We start from the raw sequence: 20,426 nt of genomic DNA, 5'->3' as shown, positions 1-20,426 counted from the left end.
GCAGCCAGGGGACGGGAGTTAAAAGGGTGAGAGCCGGCGGGGGCCAGCACTGCTGCCAGGGAGCCTCAACAGCCTTGGCCATCAATATGCCTGCGTCCCAGTGCCACAGTAATTACTGTCACTCTCTCACTCCTTGCAGTAATGTCAGGCATTCTGTTCCAAAACCACAGGCCACATTATACAGAGTGATGGATGCTGGGAAAAATCCAGAGAGACTAGTCTTGCTTGCGGTAGCAGTTTAAGGACTCGGTGTTAACAGTTGCCAAGCACTAGTAATATTAAAAATACAGTGGATATGGCCATGCAGTTGTGGTTGTCGCAAGCATGGCATCACATCTTAGGTTCAGATTGTTCAGAAACTGTTCTTTCCCACCAACATACATTGTGCATTGAATAAGATGATGGAACTGCATGGCCCTGTAACCTTTATCGTCTTTTCCTGTGCATCTTCAGAGCCAGTCAGGGTTAATGAATGCAGTGCTGAGCATTTCCTATAATCAGGTCAGGAATACAAAGCATCTCATTCCACTGCTTCCCAGGCCCTCATAGTGCTCAAGTGATCAATTGGTTCTTGACACAGTCACAAGAATTCTGTGTTATGTTTCATTCACTTTCTTCAAAACATGTCACAAATACACGAGCCGACACAAAGCACTGATTTTATTCAGTGTCAGTGTTGACTTAATGGCACAGTATTTATAAGCACGTTTGAAAAATGATCGCCCCTTCTGAAAAGCCAGCAACAAAGGGCTTCAAAATCATTATGTTAATGATAAATAGCAAGTTATAACAGATAGAGCAATTGACTCTGCACCTGGGGGACATACTCAGATGGGATCCTGTGGTTGAACCCTTGAGGCAAGGGGAAATCTCGCACCTGGTATAAAATAAACCCAGCTGTAAGATTTCCTCTTCAGTTTGTGTGCATTGTAAATTGGCCAGAATTTGAGTCTGACAAAAATTGGACCTCATTATGTTCCAGCATGTTTTTTTAGGACGTGGTCCTGAATGCATGCGAGTGAAGGACACATAGGTTGAAATGTGTTTGCATGTTTGTTGTGTGTGTAGGATATGGTCCTGATCAATGAGGAGAACATGGCCATGTTCATCCGCTGCAGCATCATGGCCCTGGTGGCGGCCTACCTGAACTTCCTCAGTCAGATGATCGCTAACCCACCCTTCTGTCAGCATGTCAGCAAGGTAATACTGCTTTATAGTCATTTTGCTTATTTTATTCATGTATGCCTAAATATATGTTGCACTTAGGTTTTTTTACCCTCCCTAAATTCAAATTGTAAAGGTATACACAGGTTTTTGGGGGTTTTTTGGTAAAACTTTCTATACACGTAGCCCCTGTAGATGCAGTGTGTTTCCCCTCTGACTGGCTCGGCCTCCTGGCTCACTCCCCCCTGCTCCTCTCCTCCCTCCACAGGTCCTGGAGATGAGAAACCTGGAGGCTCCGTACCTGCTGCCCGAGCACATCTTCCGGGAGAAGTGCCAGTAAGTCCACCAGCTGCCCCTCCGGCGTGAGGGATATGCGCTAATGAAGCTAGAGGCTCGAAACTCTGATAACACACAGGCTGCAGATAGGAGTAAATTAAAGTTCTCTTGGCACAGAGTTAATTGATTGATGAGGGTGAGTTACTGCAGCTCAGAAACAAGAAAGACCTAATATTTTGACTGCCAGCAGTCTCTCAAAATCCAGATGGGGTCTCCTTAAAAAAAAAAAAATAAAGAAAATGTGGGTGTGCAAGTATTAAACAGCTGTCTGTTATCATTGAAATGCTTGCCAATCACACATTTTTGATTTGTATATTCAAAAAAGTGGATTTAAGTTGGAGTGGTGTGTCTAAACGGATGTCCTTTTGAACAGACCAGCCATAATCTAGGACTGCTCTCTCAGTTATGTGTTTGCATACATGATGTATTTCCAATGAAGCATCCTGCCTGTTTGACTAGAGGAAAGCTGTAACAATCTGACGTGTGTTGTGATTGGCTGCAGCACGGCTCCAATCACATGTGAAACGCTCTCTGCCTCCTCCTTACAGGCTACCCAGCACCCTGGAAAAGGAGGACAGGAGTTTGTACTTCCAGACCAGCGAGATTGCTGAATCGCTGGCGGGCCCTGGTTACAACGTGGACAGGCTGTCCGTGCCCTACATACCACAAGTGACAGGTAAGCACCCAACTCCACGCCAGCCACTTCCCTAAAGAGAACCATTTAATCACCATCATCCGAGGACGAAGGACTGTTCGCATATAATTAATTAATCCACTTGAACATTAAAGGTACAGCTGCTTATCCCTGAGGATAATTAAAGTGCTCGTAACAGCATAGAGTAGCACAGTATTCCAGTAATTAAGTCTGACGAAAAAGTCAAAAAGTCATGTTGTTATTCAGAAGTCAGTCTCAGGCAGGAGTCTTGTGTATTGAGCGTGTACTGTATTAATCCTTGCAAGGGGTCTAATTGCTTGGTATATCAGCAGGAAACAAGAGACAAGAGACAACCTGTATTAAGTCGCGAGGAGAACAGAACTCTCTGAGCCCAGATTTGCATTTGAAGGTGTCCTGAAAGCCTGCTGATTTGCAGGGAATGTTCTGTTCTTCCCCTGGTAGGAAAGACGATGGAGGCAGTCATGTTTTTCAAAGGCTTGCCATTATTCAGACCTAGGAGAAGTGTGGGCTCAAAGGGGAGCTCTTTACAAGTTCACCGTGGGTCCGTTCGGTCCTGTAAATGATCCCCCCGTGCAGGAGGATTATTATCTGCTCTCTTGGCAGCTGGAGAAGATGCGTTAAAAGATTTTAGACCGAAAATAGTGCAGTTGTTGGGGGGAAAAAAAGGCAATAATTAAAGAGCCTGGAGAAACATCGCACTGCCTTGTTATATTGCCATCGTTCTGTCCATCATTAGGCGATTCTATTTATGAAATTACAGGGTTTGTACTTCAGACACTGGCTCATTATCATTTATACAAAAGAAATGGAAACCCAATGTTAGAGCCATCCTGTTTTACTGATGGTTACATTGTAATAAGAGAGCTTTATACTTTATGGACGTGGCTTGTGTTACTTTCCCAAAACTGTGAAAGTATTGAAGTCTTCTTCCCCTTTTTCCCCCTGTTATGGAAACGTTATCTGTATGATTTACAGAAGGCTTATTTTTCTCCTCCTGTTTCTTTCTTTTCTCCATCCGTTGAATCAGTGCTATATACCGTAGGGAAGATTCTGCACAGGTGCAGACAAACGTCCAGAGGTAACCTGCCCAATTAGCTGTGTGTGGACTCGAGCGTGTCAGACCGCAAACCCCCCATAGTTATGCAGATGTAGCTTCTGTAGAGATCACCCTTTTGCCCTAAATCCCAGAACCCTAAACCCAGCTCATCCACACACACACACACGCACACACGCACACGCGCACACACGCGCGCGCGCACACACACACACACACACACACACACTCACACACTCACACACTCACTCACTCACTCACTCACTCACTCACTCACTCACTCACTCACTCACTCACTCACTTACTGACCTCTCACCCTGAAAAGTGTCACCTCTATGATCGCACTGACCATGTCCCCATTTTATAGCAACAAAACGCAGTTTGCATTTCCAATATTGGCCGAATCCTGGAGTTCATCCTGGAGTATTCTTTATATAAACCATGCTGTCAGTAAACTGTCAGTATCTGAACTCATCTATGCTTTCTCATGGTCACATATTCCCAAGCAACCTTTTAGAATGACAATTAAATAAATATTCAGAGGTGGATGGTGCAGCACGATCCTCCCATTTGTATTTCATTGTACACATGTCCATGAATATGTCCTCATTAGCAGGCCTCGGATGTGACAAATGCAATCAGTGTAACTGTGGTGAGTGAAATTGTAGAGGAGCCTCCAGTTATCTCTGAACTGCACCTCTGGTGTGATTTTCCCTGGCCACACGCACAAAGCCATGTGACAGGGACCGCTCATTCTCATTCCGACACGGTCCTATCTGATGACAGACTGCAGAACTGGGCACTTCACGGAAAGCAGCAGTCATACGTGTACGAAGTGTCAATGTCAGACAATAATACCTCTCTGTGTATAAAAAACCATTTCAATTTTTAGAAGAGATTGTACCATTTCAGGCTCTCTCTGTGTTCATCCATTCAGGGTGCTGTAATGGACAGAAATTTGGTGTAAACATAAATGTAAATATATTGCAGATATGCCTGTTTTATTTCATTTAACAAGTTTAAGATGTTTTCTTTACCCTCCTCATGGCTTATCCAAACCAAGGGTCAGTGAGCAATGTGTGAGGCAAATATTTTTCAGAAGTCCATTTTATCACGCAAATATATCTATGCTGCAGTGGAGTGGGAAGAAATACCATGCTTAGTCTCACAGTAATGAAAAGACGTCACGTGTCTGATAGAGTGTATGCGGGTGACACGCATGACACGAATACCCCACCTACTAGCATGACGATAAGAGATTGCTTATCGAGCTATCAATAATGGAGGGTACTGAGGCTGTATGAGCTGCACTAATAGCTGAATAAAAAAAAAATCAGATTTCCATTTTTCCTCACTTTGCCTTTCGTTTGGATCAGCCCTTATGGGCAAAGTCATCACTCACACATTTTATCTTGGTATTGCAGAATGTAGCCAGTGCTACAAGAGTATTTACTATTATGTGTGTATCATACTATAGGATAAGTGGTATAAATCACCCAGCCTCTTCCACGTCAAAGTAAGATGTAGCATCACAGAAATAATGAAGAATACAACATAACATACTTCAAAATCACAGTTCCCCTTCCCGACCAAAGCACAGTGTATTGTTTAAAAAATTGGCCAAAATCTTCAATAGTATTTTTTTCCAACAACCCTGCTCTCACATGGATGTCCGGTATGGTGAGTAAGCACTTTCTCCCAGTACTGCAGACTGTTTGGTCTTAGATGTCAGTGAATGTGATTATCTGTGCAATAGAATCCCCTCCTGTTGCTTCATTTAAAAAAAAAAAGTTGTGTTCAATAAACCGTGTGCCCTAGTGTCAGTGGATGTTCTCTTGATTTCTGTATAATCATGCAAAGTGTCTTCCTTCAGTCAGCTCAGACTTCAGCTTCTGAATTTCTTTAGAGGTGTTTATTCACTGTTCTTGGCCACCAGAACTAGAGAGACTAAAACTTTTGTCACTGTGTCACAGAGACATGGGTTTTGTAGTTGCATGGTCAGTAGCTTTGCTCTCTGCAAGTGAGGGGGCATCAGCCACCAGGTGGCGCAATCTGGCTATCGCTCGCTCATCAATGATCCCCTTCATTTCCCAAAAAAAGCCCTTCGCATGTTGCGAGCGGGAGCTTAAACAGAGGCACCTGCCGTCATTAGCGGACCGGCTCTAATGAAAGCGCCCGCACAGCGTCTTTACTTCCGCTGTCCTCATTATCCGATCCGTCTACCACAGGGCCCTTTATATCCTCACCTATTAAAGTTTGGGGACTGATCAGCGCCAGTCTGTTTGATGGTTGATTAGCCTCCGCTCTTCAAGCCGGTCATTAAAACAGCGGGGCGCCGAGTTATTGACGGGTCATTAGCAGCAGCCAGAACACCTGTGGACTGCGCCCCCCTCCAACCCCACCCCCGAATTTTTGTCTCGACCCGCCACCTGTCGTACGCTGAAGAGTTTCGCCACGTAGGAATAATGAAACCAAAGCCAACCTGGTATTTAAAAAAAAAACGCATTAGCTTTGTAGCATTGTGTGCAATACAAGCAGTCGCTGCTATCAAACACAGTACGCGTGGCTTGCATTGTACATAAGGGCCCATACATTCACATAGCTGTATTCCTACTGCCGTTCAGGTGTGCCTCCACACCCCCAGCTATAAAAACTGTATTCTTTGAGTATATGTGGTAATTCATTTGTGAAAATAACTGATATTTTTTTCTTGTTTATAACATGTTGTACACCTTGTAATTATGATGTACGTTTGCTTTATACAGAAGTAAAATTTAATGTTCTTAAGACTTATGCATCTGTCTTGTAAACCTTTCCAATTTTTCTGTTTATCATTTTGTATTTCATAAAGTTGTCATAGTGTTGCCTTGGTTGTCTGTTTATGCACTGCAAAAATAATTTAATTATCTAATAGAAAGAACGTTTGTAACATGCTTTATTGCTGAAGAGAAAATGGTTTCATTCGTGGCTCCCATTGTTCTCAAAACAATATTTCTCCCATGCTAGACCATATTTTGTCTATTTTTCCTACAAAAGTTTTCAATTACTTACACAAGATGAAACACATATAATAACTTTATTTTTGCAGTGTGGATCTAATTGTTCTGTTAAACCACTGTACCTTGCGCCATCGAACATTGACCTATTTCAGTATGAGTTTGTCTAAAAGAACAGCATTTGATTTTTCCCCACTGAAGTGATTGAGCACTGATGGAGCACAGACTGCTCCTGTCATTCTTCTCTTGTGCCCAAATGTGAGATCTTTTGATTGGTTCAGATCAGCATGATTGACATTAGACGGCAGGTCCACCTTCTGAAGTGGCTTATGAAACCTACCAAGTAAAACATGTCAGAGGTGTTTGTTCAGTGTACATGCTCGAAAACCGCTTTGAATGCTCAGTTTTAGTGAGGAAATCCCAATGAGATGTTGATTGATGTGTCTGTGAAGCTCCCCTGAGATTTCTCCTCACCCCACAGATGAAGACCGCCTCTCTAGAAGGAAGAGCTTTGTTGACACAATCTCACTCCAGGTGGACATCCTCCCCAGCAGCCTGCCAGACAAGGTAAACAACCAATCATTTCAGGGTTCCTAGCTCAGCCAGTTCAAAGAACATTCTTGAGTAATGTACCGTCTTGTATATATCAGGTTTTGAATGCATCGATTGGTAAAATCCTCTATGACCCTGCAGTTGTTATGATGAGAAAACCAGGGCATCGTTAAAGCACTATACCATCTGAACCAAATGCTTTGTGCCAGACTAATCTGGACCAATCAAAATGCTTCACTGTCCATAGCAAAGCAGGTTAGTTGGTTTGTTAATGAGGTAGTTAGCTGAAATGCTCTTGATGAATTTCTTCTTTTTCCTTCTCTAATTAAGGGAACCTTCAGGGGCTTTGGCTAAAGTTTTAATGAAACACAGAATATTAATAATCATCTGCTAATTTTCCCAACGTCATTATATGTACAAATTCTTTTAAGAAAATCAAGTTTAATGGCCATATTAGAAAAATGTGAAGCAGCTATGTTTTAGTATGTACAGAATGAAATTGAAAATGTGTCATTATCATTATCAATGCTCCTCAGACTGCATTACCAGAAGACCAAAATTAGTTTGACAGAGTTAAGTCAAAATGACTCCCGCTGGCTGAGCACCAGTAATGCCATTTTATGATCTTTTGCCGAAGGAGAAATGAATAATGCCAGCTTTATCTAATAGAAATCCTGTTTCAGTACAGCAGTACACTGCATCCCTTATTACTAGCCTCTGCAGCTTTGCACAAATATTTCAAGAGTGGCCCTGACCCCTGCATCTGACTTTTATGAATACAATAACGAAATGCCTCCTTTATTTACATATAGCCGCCTTCAAATGTACTCAAATGGCACCTGAGCGTGGATTTATATTTTAAATGGATTTTATACGTTAGGTTTTATACATTGATAGAATGTTTGTTTTCAAAGGCTGTAGAAGCTTGCAGTAAAGCTGCTATGTTGATATTTTTGATCAAATAGGAAATGTATTTTGCAACAGTAAAATTTTGAAGGGGTATAAATGGGGCCTTAAAATATAGGTGTAATAAACCTGAGGAACTTACTGCTCAGTGTCTGTATGGGCTATTTGATTAACTTTGATAGACATAGCTTTTTCAGTGCAGTAGACTTCACGCTGTTATAAATTCTAAGACAAAATGCTTCTCATCTTGTGCTCTTTGTGAAGAAGTCAAATTAAATGCATGACAAATTTCGGAGCTTTATGATTAAGCCTAACCCTTCATCACAGCTTTACACAAGATGGTGTTCTGTGTGTAAATAAGACCACACAGAATCGGCAAACAGATTGTGTGAGTTTTTATTGAGATCAGTGATGAGACAGCTGAAGATGGGTGGGTAGATGTGTGTGTGTGTGTGTGTGTGTGTGTGTGTGTGTGTGTGTGTGTGTTTGTGTGTGTGGGGCGGGGTGCTCGTTAGAAACCCTCAGGCTTAATAGGCTCATGTCTGCATAAGCTTAAATTTTTCACCACACACGCTGGGCAATCTGACAGCCACAATGGATTCCCAACACATTTATGCCATACTGTTTCTTCAATTTCCCAACTAAGACCATTGGCTGCGTTCAACCTATCACCTGCTCAGCCCATTAAGGCCTTCTCAAAGTCTAGACAGTCTACCAGCTGACATGTTCAACAGGGGTGCTCAATGTCAGCTGAAGCCGAAGGGCATTCAGTAAATCAGGAATTGGCATACAGCTTCAACGCTGCAGTACTGCATTGTTTAGTTTGCCTGTATAACAGTTTGTTTGTCTTTGTTGTAGTCCCAGCTGGCTGAGGAGATCACCTTTGAGACTCTGAAGAAGGCTATTGGTGAGTTCAGCTGGTGTACATTGGACCACAATCTGGTAGTGATGGGCCGTTGCACTTGAATTCTGTAGATATTACTTTAGTGCTCGAGCAGTTCAGATGAAGTACTTTGATATAAGGTCACAACAGCAGGGTCTCCATACCTCCATACCTATAACACCAGCTCACAGCTTTGTAAGTTCATGTGTGACTAGCTTCTATTTGTTCCTGACACTGGGTTCAGCGATCTCTGTGATGGCCTACTCAATACAGATACAGTATCTGTTTTGGCAGGGTGTTTGCCTAATTTTCAGGATAATTTGGTCTGGTGATTTTTATCACCTTTATATAGGGAAAGGAAATGACTGACAGGTAGAGCACAAAGTTCTAACAGGTTGAAGTAGGTTTGAAAAAGGGTGGATTTTCCACTGTAAAAACCCAAGACATGGAGAATTCCAATTATAAACCATAAACCATAAACCAAAACTCTGGCAGCACTCCTGGTTGGGTTTCCATTGCGTCCTCTTTTACAAAACCCCTCTCGTTCGCCACCAGGCTCAGTCAGTCAGGTGAGGAAACAAAGGTTTCAAATTTCTTCAGCAGGATTGCAGACAGGCTACCGTTACAGGTTCTAATACTCTAATACTTCTAATACTTCTTGTAGAGACTCGTCCTTTTAGGTTGCTTATAGCATGTAGTGTTTGTCTTTGACCTGGCCTGAGGTTAGCTGGCTAAAATTGTGTTCATAGCTTGCTAGCCTTAATACAATTTTTTTTTAAGCAATAAAGAACCCTTTTTATTGAAATGTCCGATGGATGCTTTACTGAATAGCTGAACTTAATGGCTATACGCATCTGCTGCAAGCAATAGTGAACTAATAAACTGCTCAAATAAGAAGATAAGTCAGTGATAGGTGCGCAGTGCTTTTAACAGTACGTAAGAGTAGACATTCTGCCAAAACTAACATTTGAGTTTTATCATCTTTTACACTGCTCTGCATCTTGTTAAGGAAACTGATGCCTCTAACTCTCATTAACTACATACATGCACACTGTCTAGCTCCTGTTGGCTATCACCAGTGTACTAACATATAAACATAGTTTACTAGCAGCAAAGGAAATGTAATTTCAAATACTTTTGTCCCTTTGTACATATATGTACCTTTGTGTTCTGTATTTGTATGTTTGTTACTGTGCTTAAGAAATCCAATAAATATATTTGTTAAAAAAAAAGAATATGCTGCCTGCAGGCAGTGAAGCCTGAGTAACTGGCTCTTCCACAGACACCACAGGCATGGAGGAACAGGAGAGGGAGAGGAGGCGGCAAGTGATCGAGAAGTTCCAGAAGGCTCCATTTGAGGAGATCGCCGCTCACTGCGAATCCAAGGTGAGGAGCAAAGTGAAACACTCTTCCACTCCCACTCAGCAATTAAGGGTGAACGGGGTCAACCTGAAATGAGTAAAGATGGATTAAATGATGACAGTGTTGCAAGTACATTAAAAAAAAAAAAAGTCATCCCATCATTGAAAAATAATCCTGCGTTATTTTCACCTGTCAACTATATCAGTTTGAGATTTAAGAAAAAGAAGATAAGAAAAGTGTTTTGCAGAAATGCACATCTCTATTATCGTCTTAAATCTTTTTCAATTTTGCCATTGAATAGTGTTATCCTTCATAAAATGCATTTCAGACATTGACCAAAAATGTGTTTTTATGTTTGAATCAATTTTTTTCCAGAGGGCTTGTCTCAGGTGTCTAGGTTAAATAGGAAACTTGTATTGGTTTTTCAGGCGAATATGCTACATAACAGACTGGCACAGATCTTTGAGCTCACAATCCGGTAAGTATGTCAACGGTTTCTCCAATGTAAACTTTACATTGTTTTCCAAATTGGCATCTTTAGTGTTTGCTGAATATGGAGCAGCCAAAATGCATGTGCCTCTTTGACATATACTATTGAGTACAATGTGTACATTCAAGGAAAGTTTCCTGTTTGATCTCTCTCTCTTTCTCTCTCTCTCTATCTCTCTCTTTTTCTCTGTGTGAAAGTGCAGGTGCAGTCATGGGTGTGTTTAGGTGTTTCTCAGGAGAATAGGGAGTCAGGTTTCTGCTGCTGGTTGCCAGACATACTGTGAACTGGCCTAATTTAAGGCTAATGGATTGTCTGAGAACAAGGCCAGTGCCTTCCCTCACGGCGGGGGCAAAGGTCAGGCTAGAACAAGCAGCCAGTGTTCCATAAATTTGACTGCAATGGCTGGACACATTGTCTTAGAGGAACATTCTGTTTGGTGGCCAGAGCCAATGAGGGGTTCAGTTGGAAATGTTCTTTCCTTGTAGTACATGGGAGAACAACTTTAATCCTTTGGGCCAGCAGTAAGCTCCTAGAGAAATCCTCACTATCAGTATTGTAGCCATAACAACCAGCCTTAAAGGGCACTGGCAGTCGTTCTCTGAGAGAATATAAACCCAGGGACACTGTTTGGTTGGATATACCAGACTTTTCTCATACTCAAAAAGGTCAAAAATTTTGTGTCTGTGTCTGTGTATGTGTATGTGTATGTGTATGTGTATGTGTATGTGTGTGTGTGTGTGTGTGTGTGTGTGTGTGTGTGTGTGTGTGTGTGTGTGTGTGTGTGTGCTTGGTACATTCAACCAAGTTTTTATTTCATGTACTTTTACTGCAGAGAGCGTATTGTGTTGAATATTAAGATTTGGATTGAAATTAAATAATGATAGTAGTATTGAGCACATGGTTTCTTTAGGGAACATTCATTGGTTCCTGTTCAGGTAGCTTTCCACTTAGCACCTGCAGTGAGGTTAAAATGCTACACGCATACACAGAGAACTCAGATGAAACAAATCCGGGACATTAGTGTCAGGAGGTGTTGTGTTGCAATGGTGACTTTGCCATCACTGTAAAGATCTTCAACCAATGCCAAGATTATTGAGTCTCCTCTTTTATCAACTGTCTCCTCAGGCCTCCGCCCAGCCCGTCAGGTGCCGTGACGATCACCGCCGGCCACGCCCAGTACCAGTCGGTGCCCGTCTACGAGATGAAGTTCCCAGACCTGTGTGTCTATTAGACCCCTGCCCCTGTGATGTAACGGCTGCAGCCGACTTCAGCTGTTTAGATCATTAGAATCACTCAGTAGGCTAAATTAGGAAATCAATTTTATTTACTGCAGTGTTAGAGCAACTCTGAGCGTCACCTAATCTCATGTTGGAAACTTTCATTACAGACATGAGTTTTTTTTTTTATTTTTCTTTTTTCCCCAGCACTTACACAGAAGTGGGCCTGCTTGGATAGCATCACCTTGTTTTAAAATCTGTAGGGGAAAAGTTTAAATTGTGTTGCACACATATATTATTATAACAATGCTGATCTACTGAAATCTAAAAATGCCATATAAATTGGTATTACTGGATTCTCCTAGGTACTGCCCGAGGACTGAATCTTAAGTTTTAGGTACTGTATATTGGTGACTGGGTAAAACTCAACTTTAGGATGTTCATGGGAAATCCATGGGGAGGTTTCTTGTGAGGTAAGACTAATGATTGTATGTCGTATCAGCTGTGATCCATGCCCTATGAAAAAGTAATATTTCCAAATAACAAAAAATCTACAGAATTCCTTTAAGTATGTCAGTATAATAATGTATAATGTATACCAGAAAATATATCAGCTGCTCAGCATTAGTAATTTGGTGAATATATTGTAGAATATGTAATAAAATTATATATAGCAAAATGTACTTGGCGTCATGATTACATTAATATGACAAGTGATGTATTTTACAGTATATTCAATATATTAATCAACATACCTGAAAAAATACATTGTTGCGCCCAATATGTGTAAAGCAAAATTATACTGGTTGTAGAATCTTTTTCAGACATGCACAGCAATATTTTAAAACAAATTATTTTAAAAATAATTAGTTTAAGACTAATTATTTCTTGCACATATGAATTTTGCCTACACATTTTAGAATGTATTGAAAAATGAAATACTGAAAAATGCATTCCGTAACATACTATATGTATCTATTATGTATGATAGTGGCAGTAACTGCTATACTTTCTAATGTCTTCTGTAGATTTTGGAATATATTTTTATTTTATTTTGTGTTATGATTTGTTGTTTTATCTCCTAACATACCATATGTATGTGTGTATGTGTATATACACACACACAGACACAAACATATTACTTTTCATAAGGCACAATGACAGCTCTTGATCAATGTGGTGCTTTGGGCAATAGGCAATAGAACAAAAATCATATGATTATCTTTGTTAGCAAAGTGTAACTTATCAATGACATCATCAGTTATAGAACTGTATAAAAAGGAAAGAGTATTTCAAAAAGCATTTCTGATGAGTTTTTATTTTCTGGTTCCAGCTTAGCCACAGGTAAAAGCACTTCCTGTGCTTTTCAGAGATTTTACAAGATGTATGGGGGTACTTGGGGCATGTACAGAAAGTGATTATTAATCTAACAGAAATTGTTCAACGGTTACAAAAATGAATAAATATGATTTTTTTGGTGTGTGTTAATACAATGTCACATAAGATACAAAATATGCTAGTGTGTGAGACATTCTGCTAAATCGGCAGTATTGTAAGTCGCATTGCCGTTGATGTTACGTTATATAGCCCTGCAGGCGCACAATAGGAGCCACATACCAGCAAGCATATATCCTGTGTATCTGTGTATACATGTGTCTCATCACAGCAGCTGTGCATATCCTGGCAGTCAGCTTATTTTTAAACTAAACTCGTGTGTCAAATGAAAGCCATGCATGCTGTCAACAGTGTTTCATACAACCTGAGTTGCCATTTAGAATACCATAACCATAGCGCATGCTATACAACACCAAAGGATGCCAAGGTGGAGCCTTCTGGAAAGACTACAGTTCCGGCGTATTCTGTGATATTTTGCCATGCGTAGTGTCTCATGCTGAAGTGTTGAATGCAGGCCTTGTCATTTTTATCTGTTGTGTTTGCAGAATGGAATACGATTGCATGAGCATTTGAGCATTTGGATGAGCATTAGAATGATTTTAAGTTGGTGAACGTTACTAGCTTGTGGTGTCATTTGACATTGGAGGAATGTAGGCAGAGAGTGCACTGTGCATCCAGAAAAACAACAACTTCCTGTTTCATATCGGACAGGAAGTGCTAAAGCACAAGCAACGATCTAGTAGCTGAAGGTGACAGGAAGGTGAAGGTTATTTGGAAAGTAACAGGAAGTGACAAAAAAAGTGACGGTGAGGATTGATGAGATGGTGCTAGCTATTGTGAGAAACAAGTCATGGTGACTTATTTGCTGACATACAAGACTGAGAAGTGAACATGTTTATTGGTTTATTTGGACTTGTGGTCTGAATAAGAGCCTTTTATTTTTTGACTGATGGATTTTAAGTCATGTCAGAAATGAACTAGTAGAATCTGGTAATGAGAAACTTAACTGTGACACAGCTGCTTTGAGTCTGAAGAGCACTGGTCTTGACAACTGATCTTCTTCCCTTGTAAAAGTGAGCAAATGATTTGTAATTCTGACATAAGCACAAACTCAAAATGAATGTGCAGAGCAGCACTTAATAATATTGTTTTGGAATAATATTTAAATTATTTGGGTTATACTAACAATTTGTTAAAACTGGCGTGTACAAACCATTCAGGAAGGTGCGCCATGCAGTCTTCTCCAGGTGTAAAATGAAATCCATTCCATGATATCACAATAGTCTTATCTTGTGGTAAACTTTCCTTAGATATACATCCTTTAATCATAAAATGAAATGTGGTTGGAATTTAGCACTAGTGTATACAAATAATATTATTGAGACAAAATGAGCCTGCTGTCTCAAGCCAGCTGTTATTTTGGAGTGATTTGAATCACTCGGCATTTCTGCTGCCATTTGTCTTTGCGGCTGGATGGTGGCGCCCTGTGTCATCTTGTACAGTTATTGACATGGAATGCCAGGTGACACAGTGGAGCATAGCGGCCTGTTTATTCCCCTAGTTACCTGGAAGTTTGGTAGCCCAGGAAGTAGTTGTCTGTTTTGTCCGTGGTTGCATTTTGCTGGCATTGCACAGCCCTTAGTTCTGTCGTGCTTCCTAAGGTGAGTTTTGAGAGGAACGGCTGTCAGCTTGAATTGGCTAATTGTGGTAAGATGAGAAGGCAGTTGAATGAATTGTGTAAACTTGCGCACAAAAAGACGTAGCTAAGCTGAGATGAAAAAGTGTTTCCATGGAAAAAATGTTTGCATAAGTGATTTTACATGGTTTGAACATGAATCCCTCTGCTCTATATACAGCCCTTAGCTTTGTTATGCTTCCTAAGGTTAATTGTGAGAGGAACAGCTGCCCTCTTGGCTAATTGTGGTAAGATGAGAAGGCAGTTGCATGTATCGTGTAAACTTGCACGAAAAGAAACCCCCAGCTAAGCTGCGGTGAAAAAGCGTTTCCATGAAAAAGCATTTGCATGAGTTGTTTTACACAATTTGGACATGAATCCGTCTGCTTTATATAGAGTCTACAATCTGTCATTCCACCGTTCTTCTGTAAAATGCACTCCGTTGTTGACAGACATCTCCTTTCAGCTTTTAAAACGCATACATTTTGACTGCAAATATACTGCCAGGGCAATAGAGAGCGCTTCCATTTGCCATGATCCAAATTCTGCCTTCTTCTCTTGTACAAATATGCAGTTCAGCATTAATGAAAGTGATTGTGTTTAAAGTGAACTTCCGCAATAGCGCACCACTGAGCTCAGTGTGTTTGAGCCACATAATCTGCTGTTCATGCTGAAATCAAGATTATAGTGTTGTATATATGCACTCTTACCAATATGCCTGGCACAGTGGGGAAATAGGGTTTATTGTGGATGTCTTTTTTTTTTTTTTTTTTTTTTTGTATGGGTGAGGTGAGCATTGGTGTAGAGGACCATAATTTATGTGGTGAGTCAGGTAAGGGTATCATGTCTGTAACGCTGTAGTTCTAACCTTAGTCGCTGTAGTTGCACTTTTGTATTGAGTTCTGACCAGTTGTGGAAGTCCCACAGCTGTAACAGACCCTCTTATAGAAGTCCAGGTTTCTGGGTCCTAGATTTCACTGCAGATTTTTTTTTATAGTGAAATGTAGACAGAACTTTATCAGAAAGATCCTCTTCATATATACATTGCATTATCCTTTTACATGTATTAAGACGATGTTGAATTTTATTTTTTTATTTATGTTGTTTTTTTAGAGATTGGTTGATCTTTTTGCATTCCAGTTCAACTTCTACTATCAACCAGCTGAATAGCTGTGTGCTATGTAGGCTGTTTCAGGTTTTAAAGAAAAACTATTCCATGATAAAACAGTGCCCTTGTCTTGTTAAACTGAACCTTTCAACTGTTTGAAATTGTGCACAGCATAATTTTAGATTAGATATCCAAAAGCATCAAGGTTTTCATCTGCAAAAATACCAAAGCTGTATTTTACCATTGCCACCTGGCAGAGCTGTATATCAAAGATTGAAATCCATTTTAATTTCAATGAGAAAAAAGTCAACTGCAAAAATGGTTCAGTGAACTAAGATTGGCTCATTCAACCAAACTAATTTCTTGAGTTTCATCTTGTTCAGAGGAGTCTGTGATATTTAAAGTTAGCCCAATTGTAAGCACTGTATCAGCACTGTACCAGGCTATTGGTCCTCATGCAATGTTCATGCTCCTGTTCTCATATTTTAGAAAATACTTAGAGTCTATTTTTCAAAAAGATCAGCTCAATATTTAGCCTTCAGAGGTCTTTTGTATATTTGCAGTGGTGTTATTCAAAACCACTGAACTGCTAGTGCTTGGCCTATTTCAGACTATCTATTGCAAATGAAACCACTATGTCAGAGATTACCTTCAATAGTCCATTGTGCATTAAGTGCAGTTTATTGTTAGAGAAGTATAAAGAACCTATTAAAATTTTATATCAAAATCTTCAAGGTTGTGTGTGTGTGCGTTTGTTACTGATACCCTTGAACAAGTGAAAAAATGCCCTGATCTCCTACTCCCCACCAGATCAGCAGTTCACTGATATCAAAACTTGTTTTGACATCCCATAGGGGAATGCAACTTGAGCAGAGTGTGTCAAATCTACAACTCCAGTCAGTCTGGCAGGCCCAATATGGAACACAGCTGTTTTTACCAATGCAATGCACTGATTCCCTCCTCAGAAGCCATTGTAAGACAAAACAGCATTGAGCTTAATATTACAAAATTATATTCAGCAATAAACTTGGCAGAGGTGTTTCTCACTTAAAAGATGCAATCAATCTTAGCATTTGTTATTACAGAAGTACTGTCACACAAGAAGAAAGGAACCACGTTGTATTAATTGTACATTTCTTCAGCACACATTGTTAGCGACATCATCGGTTTTCAATAAAGCACAAATCCTCCTTTTGTACAGAGTGCAATTGATCTGCAGCTGAGTGAACAGCTGAATGAACACAATCATAAATATAATGGGACTGTAATGGTATTTGTGTAGAAAGCATACACAAATCTGTCAATTTATCATTGCAGAGTCCCTTAAGGAAATCCACACTCACATATTCCATACAAAATCTTTTTACTACACAGTAAATATATGTAAAAATATACAGAATACACCAGGAAAAACTTTTTGTTGGCATATTGGTATGTTTTTTTGTGCATATGACATGAAATGCAGTCTCCCATGTATGAAAGAACTTATACAGATGGAAGTTAACTGAGACACTACTACATGTAACACATTTGAACACATACTGTATCAATGTTTTACACCTTGCAGTCAGTCATGGATATGTTGTCTTAAGAAATGACATTCCTTTTTCATGAGCCCTGGACTGAAGCCATTTCAGCAGCTGCTGATCATCTCCACTGTAATTTTATGACCATTTGAGCTGTTTTCCAGATTATTGTCCTAATAATCCAACTGCACCAGGCAGGAGCATCAGAAAGGAGCTGTCAGTGGGAGGCTTTGTCTGTGGAGTCAGAGAGGACGGACAGGCTGTGGTGGCAGCACTCCGGGGTCCTGCAGTGGCCCCGCTGCCTAGTCGTCCTCTGCACTCACATCCCCGCCGGGTGGCTCGGGCGTGGTGGCCGCGCTCACCGGATGGGGCGGGTGACTATTGGTCACCCTGCGCCCGCCGCCCGGCTGCTGCCCGCTCTCCTCGCTGGACTCGGGCTGCTGGGGCCGGGGGCGCGGCCGGGGCCGCCCCCCGACGGGCCCGCGCCGGCAGGGGGCCCGGGGCCCTCGGCACTGCTGCAGCGGGGCGCTGTGGTTGAAGTGGGCGGCCGCCATGCACTCGGCGCTGGCCTTGTCGCAGACGCACTGCAGCTTGTCGCACACGCTCGTCCCGAAGCCTGGAAGGGGACAACACGCAGCGCACCAGAAGCGACAGATGTGAGAAATGGCAATTTCAGCTCACAACACGCATCTGATTACCTGTTTAAGATGTTCCTCGAAGAGAACCTCAGATTGTTCTCAGAAAAATGATCAATAGCTAACCTTGCGGATGTTGTTTGTCGAGTATAGCTCAGTAGGGCTAAAAATAAATTTGGTCTAATGGGAAAACTGTTTGAAGATTGATCCTGTGGAGAGCTAAGCTGGATTTATTGGGGCCTACCAAGTTTGCAGCTTTTACTAGGCTAATTTCTTAACACTGGCGCGTCCAACCAAACACTTTCCCTTTGGTTTGGTTTTCTGAGAACAACCCTAAGGTTAATAAGTGAGAGGTACGCTGCAGAACCTGTTCTACAGAATATAAAAGAAAGCAACACTAGGTTAATGAAGTCTGACATCAGAGGAGAAAAAAATAATCTTGTGTTCTGCCCTGTGGGTCGTCATGTAATCATTCCTGTTTATGAAAGCAGGGAAGGCCACGGGAATCAATAGCATGCACAGTTAGCTGTCACAGTGCACAGGGTCATTCGTGTTTGCACTTCCACGTTATTGTGACAGCTGGCATGCCACTCACATTGGGCCTGTCCATTCTCGCAGGTGACGTGTGCGGATACCATGCGTTCCTGTCGACAGCCCAGCACCCGGATCTGCTCCAGACAACACTGGTGAAAGAAACAGCATCTGAGAAACACAAAATTTGGGTCAATCTTTTAAGTATCTTTTATGATTTTAGAGAGACATTCATTCTTTATGGATAGAGTGATACAAATCTAGTCATTAATGATGGTATTCATTTTAAACCCTCTAAGATGCTAAATGAAATGGCCACAAGGCGTCAGACATTTCTGGCATTATTCCAAGGCATATTGAAAAATACACATAATGTAATATGATCACATAATATTTAAATATTGCCATTACTCTGTCAGGGGTGCATTGCCAAGCAAATAATAATGGGTGAGAGGGATTCTCAGAAGTTTGATTTGTTTTCACTTCAAATGTATGAGGAGCTGGACAAATGGAAAGAAATGCACACCCACACACTGTCGCACTGCTGCCAGGGCCCCTTTAAGTTGCACTGTTTTGCATTTGCCCTTAAATGCTTTGTCCTGAAACATTGTTCTTTTCAGCCCCTGCCAAACACACAATGATGTATAAGCAAGGCAAAAAGTGACCAATTTGTATTCCAGAGTCAGGACAGACTTTCCTGCAGTTTGATTCAGTAGGAACCTATGTGCCCCTCCGTTCAAGATAAAAGAATTAGTTTTTACAACGTCGTTTACTTTAGAAGAGCAAGCCTGGGCTCATGATAACGTCATGCAGGTGCACTTTCCTTTCTTGTAGAAAAAGAGGGCTTGTAGCCCAAAGTTTTCCAGTTCAGTTCCCAGCTGGGTCACTGCTGTTTCATCCTCAGGCACTCAACCCAAACTGCCTAAATATCCAGCTGCATAAATGAATAACATGTAAACAGTGTTCGCCATGCAAGTCAATTCAGATAGGCGCATCAACTGAAAAAGAGTATTATAATAAAAGTGATGATGAAAGTATGGCACAATTTCTTCTCAGCTCAAAGCCTACAGGCTGACCTAGTGGCAGTCCATCTCTCACCCCCTGTACCTGCCCCGTCCTCACCTGTCCAGCTGGTCGAGTGGCTGGCCCCTGCCCTGCTGCCCGCAGTAGCAGCCGTACATTTCGTATTCATGCGGGCACCGCCCCGTCAGACAGTGCAGCATCTCGCCCAACGCCGGCATCTCCCGGTTCCCCCTGCCACCGGGGCCGTACACGGTGAAGGTGTGACTGCACTCTGCAGCCAACGAGAGCAGGAGGGGGAGGGGGGGGGGGGGTGGGTTACCGCAGAGTCAGACAAAGCGGGAAGGTAGCAACAGCCATTTATTTTCTGCTCGGCACCGTTCATCACTATGCGAGAGTGGGGGTTTGCAGCATGCAGATAAACTCCTGATAAAACCGTGTCTTTTTTAAATTTATTCACAAGTTCCGTTACTAAAGCGGTGATCATCGCTTATCAGGATATTCTGTGAATTATCTTTCTGTTTGCGTTATGTGACTAATAGCGCTTCTGAACCTTGGAATCGGGTCATTTTGGGTAACATTTTTCCTTTTTGGACTAAAAATTTATATGCGGACAGTAAAGAAATACCAAGGAACATAGTCCTTATGATCTTGATTTCATATTCTCACCATTTCACTGTCATACTTACTTATTTCTTTTGGTGTTTTGTGGACTTTAGTATGCTCAAAGAAACATTATTAAATATGAAGGAATGATGCATAAATATGTACACAGCCAGAAATCCAAGTCCTTTTTTATGCGAGGTCCTCACCTTCAGCATCAGGCTCCAAATCCGCATCATTCAGACCGAGGAGAGACAGGGCAAAGAAGGAGGCAGCTTTTGGCTGGGGGACGTCCTG

General features: G+C 41.4%; 1 protein-coding gene across 4 annotated transcripts in view; it reads left to right on the top strand.

Annotated features, from left to right (window-relative positions):
• The window catches only part of efr3a (EFR3 homolog A (S. cerevisiae)), a 109,135-nt gene extending 96,673 nt beyond the window's left edge, over window positions 1-12,462 (top strand). For 3 of the 4 annotated variants that reach the window (XM_036518771.1, XM_036518770.1, XM_036518769.1), the window contains exons 17-24: window positions 1,069-1,200; window positions 1,433-1,500; window positions 2,049-2,176; window positions 6,708-6,793; window positions 8,543-8,591; window positions 9,850-9,953; window positions 10,358-10,407; window positions 11,545-12,462. In XM_036518771.1, coding sequence (XP_036374664.1) covers window positions 1,069-1,200; window positions 1,433-1,500; window positions 2,049-2,176; window positions 6,708-6,793; window positions 8,543-8,591; window positions 9,850-9,953; window positions 10,358-10,407; window positions 11,545-11,650 — 723 coding nt within the window. In that variant the 3' untranslated portion in view covers window positions 11,651-12,462. The remainder of the gene's footprint in view (window positions 1-1,068; window positions 1,201-1,432; window positions 1,501-2,048; window positions 2,177-6,707; window positions 6,794-8,542; window positions 8,592-9,849; window positions 9,954-10,357; window positions 10,408-11,544) is intronic. The other variant, XM_036518772.1, reaches the window with a different exon arrangement.
• Window positions 12,463-20,426: the final 7,964 nt, after the last annotated feature.

The sequence above is a fragment of the Megalops cyprinoides genome, chromosome 24, assembly GCF_013368585.1.
Source record: "Megalops cyprinoides isolate fMegCyp1 chromosome 24, fMegCyp1.pri, whole genome shotgun sequence".
Lineage (NCBI taxonomy): Eukaryota > Metazoa > Chordata > Actinopteri > Elopiformes > Megalopidae > Megalops > Megalops cyprinoides.
This window is presented reverse-complemented; position numbering and strand designations above follow the sequence as displayed.